At 36.6% G+C, this 3,775-nt stretch overlaps 1 protein-coding gene across 1 annotated transcript; it reads left to right on the forward strand.

The window, feature by feature from the left end:
* Positions 1-979: 979 nt before the first annotated feature.
* On the forward strand, positions 980-2,853 carry LOC132285773 (expansin-A15-like). The gene is made up of 3 exons (XM_059787990.1): positions 980-1,149; positions 1,256-1,568; positions 2,024-2,853. The coding sequence occupies exons 1-3, from the start codon at positions 1,023-1,025 to the stop codon at positions 2,328-2,330; spliced, it is 747 nt and encodes a 248-aa protein (XP_059643973.1). The 5' UTR covers positions 980-1,022; the 3' UTR covers positions 2,331-2,853.
* Positions 2,854-3,775: the final 922 nt, after the last annotated feature.

Raw genomic sequence — 3,775 nt, forward strand, 5'->3', positions numbered from 1 at the left:
AATATAGAATTGATTTTCCCTCAAGCCACACCATTAAACCAATGTATATGACATGGTTTATATAGAATTTTGAAAGTCCTAATCCCTCAAAAAATATTATAAAATTCGTGTATAGGACTTAGAAGGAAATTGGGATCAAAAAGAAAACTTTCAGCAAAAAAGAAACTAAAATCCAAGTGCTGCTAGAAGTCCTTGAACCGGTTCAGCCATCTTGAACCGGTTCAAGATGGACAGTACTGAATCTCACGGATTCTTGAACCGGTTCAGCCCTCTTGAACCGGTTCAAGATGGTCAGTCTTGAAATTTTTGCATTCTGATGTAGTTGAACCTGTTTGATAGATCTTGAACCAGTTCAAGATGGACAGAATGTAAAACCTTGTTCCGAACCTTTCAAAACCCTTCCTAAATGTTCTCACTACCTCTCAAAACTTCTTATAGCGTTGTTCTCATCATCTCGGGGTGTAGTATACCATGAACACTTGACCTTAAAATCCACATCCGATCTTCCATCTTTGAAATTTGTAACCGAAAAATTAACTTGATAGGACTTGTTTTGACAACGAAATTAGCCAATTACAAAAATATATCTCACACAAATAACACTCAGTGAGATCTCAAAACCAAACTTTAGACTTGCAAATCACCAAACTCCAGCAAGCAAACCGCTTGAGCATATCCAAAGCAGAACAAGTTCGATATACATAATAATTTCTCGTATACAGCTGAAGTGTTTTTTTAGGACTTCTTTTACAGAGACACAGTCGAGAGAGGGGACAGAGGTTCCTAAAATACGTGGTTTCATGAAAAAGTGCCTTCTTCGCACCGGAAAGAAACCGCCTTGCACCTGGCTTTACTAGGTCCCCACAGCTCAATGGTCCCGGAAGGTTGTCATGAAATTACTCCTTTGCCCCTCCCCCTAAGCCCTCTCTATTTATTCCCCACCTCACCCCTCCCCATTTCCTCAAACCCATTCCCCCCCCTCCCTCTGTTTCTCTCTCTACATAACTCTTCTGTGCAAGAAAATGTCTCTTTTCGGTTTATTCGTAGTGGGTTTTCTCTCTCTATACTCATCTGCTCGTGGGTATGAAGAGGGATGGGTTGATGCTCATGCCACTTTCTATGGGGGTGGCGATGCTTCTGGAACAATGGGTATGTAACAATACATATTTGTAAATTACATGCATACATATATAGATACATACATACGTCTATACATACAATTAATTGGTACTAAACTTTTTGTCCCTTTGTGCAGGTGGAGCGTGTGGGTATGGTAACCTATACAGCCAGGGATACGGGACCAACACAGCAGCTTTGAGCACCGCTCTGTTCAACAATGGATTGAGCTGTGGGGCTTGTTTCGAGATCAAGTGTGTGAATGACCCTAAGTGGTGCCTCCCTGGCTCTATTGTGGTCACAGCCACCAATTTCTGCCCTCCCAACAATGCCCTCCCTAACAATGCAGGCGGGTGGTGCAACCCTCCACAGCAACATTTTGACCTCGCTCAGCCTGTCTTTCAACATATTGCTCAATACTCAGCTGGGATTGTACCTGTCTCTTACAGAAGGTGTGCACCTATTTGAGTCTTATTTTCTTGTAGGGTACCCTATCACATCTCCAGTAATTCCCTTACATGTAAAGTAATTCCCTTACATGTAAATGTGTTAGTTTTATTTTTACTTACACAAATTAAATGGGTACTTTAGCAACTGTAACTCACAAATCAAAGTTTCTAAAATACTGAGATAGAGGAAGTGTGTGTGTATATATATATATTTGTATACCAGACCAAATATTTCGCATCATGTAATAATTTTTCCCTTTGTTGACCTAGATACCTTTGGGCCCTTCTCTCACACTTACATGGAGAAATTGAAAAAAAAATAAAATAAGTTTTAATTTCAAATTTTGTTCAATTCCAAATCGAATGCAATTGATGCTCTCAAACGCAAAATTGTTGTTTTTCAATTATGGCCTTGTATACATTCAAGTTTTAATTTGGGGTATATTTTTTATTTGTAGGGTACCCTGCCAGAAGAGAGGAGGCATCAGATTCACCATAAATGGGCACTCCTACTTCAACCTGGTCCTAATCAGCAACGTTGGAGGTGCGGGTGATGTCCAAGCCGTTTCAATGAAAGGTTCAGGGACTGGGTGGCAAACCTTGTCTAGAAACTGGGGTCAGAACTGGCAAAGCAACACTTACCTCAACGGACAGACCCTCTCTTTTAAGGTCACCACAAGCGATGGCCGTACTGTGATCTGTGACAATGTTGCCCCTGCTAGCTGGTCCTTTGGCCAAACCTTCACCGGCGGACAATTCACTTAAATATATATATATACACACACATATATAGTTCGTACTAGCTAGCATCAGTTTTTCAAAAATTGCACACGAATTTCAAATTCGAACCATTTCACACGAATTAGATTGGTTCAGATTGAATCACGGTTTGAACGGAATCCATGTGCAACCTAGGTTTTTATGTTTTTTTGGGTCAAAAATGAAAAGGGCTTATTTTAGTGTGGCCTTTTTCGTAATTTTACATTTGGTTATGTGTGAGGTTTCTGTCCTGGTCGTTTTTAAGGAGGACAGAAAAAGGGCAGTGGTGGGCTTTTACCACCCGCCACTTTAGTAGTAAATGGTCATTTTATTATTATTCAATTTTCAACCCTTTTACTGAAAATTAAGCAAGTAGTGAGTGTTTTGTGTGTTTTGAGTGAAGTCATTGTTATCAGCTTTGGCTGAATGTGTTTCTTGGTTAGTGTGTGAACAGAGATGATGTAGCATCAGTGATATTTGTGAAACCCTATTAATATATTATTATAATATATTGTGTCTGTTTTCTCTATCTCCTTGTGACAAATGGTTAAGATTGTGCATGGGGCGCTTGTTTTTTTATGTCTATATATTTGTCTTGAACAAATAAACCACTGCATATATATATATATATGCCCATCATTTTCAAAATATATAATAATGAATTTACCCAAAGCACCATCTAAAGTTTTATCACTGTTTGATACATAGTAAAAGTCTATATTGTTTTTATAATATGGTCTCAATGTTTGAGCAACAAATTTTAGAAAATTAAAATTGTGTTTCACCAAATTTTGTTCACCATTTCATATGGTTTGATCTCTAGACTTCTCAAATCACTCACCAATTGTAAGATAGTTGATGAAGGAAAAGGTGAAATGGGGCACTTTTCATTCAAATTATTATCTCAGATGGGAAAAATGGTATTGAAGCTTGATATGAAGGAATATATAAAGATTTCTAGTACAATTCTTCAACCTTTCTTGTTTAATATAATTTAAGGAAAATGGTTTGTTCTTAGAAAATCGAAGAATGTATCAATTTCAAAACATTTAGTAGTCGCTAGATGTTTAGAAAGACATTTGCTTCTCCGATCTTGAAAGAAATATACAAAATACTTCGAAGATAAAATTAACGGTTATTAAATACTCCGATCTTAATATATATATATATATATATATATATATATATATATATATATATATAATACTTTGAAGATAAAATTAACGGTTATTAAATACTCTGTAAATCAAAACATCTTCTTTTTTTTTTTCTTTTTTTTTTTTGTTTTTGAATTCAAAGGTTAGCCCCGGCAAGGCTCAAAATTGAACATGCGGATACTGATAGTGTTAAATATATACACATATGGACCAATGACGGAATTTATTTTGTTTTTGAAAAATGATGGCATTTGAAAACAGAAAACAAAGTTAAAACAAAATGAACCAATGCCC

Source organism: Cornus florida, unplaced genomic scaffold, assembly GCF_030987335.1.
Source record: "Cornus florida cultivar Cherokee Brave unplaced genomic scaffold, ASM3098733v1 CherokeeBrave_3.0.0_Hap2_Chr11, whole genome shotgun sequence".
Taxonomy (NCBI): Eukaryota; Viridiplantae; Streptophyta; class Magnoliopsida; order Cornales; family Cornaceae; genus Cornus; species Cornus florida.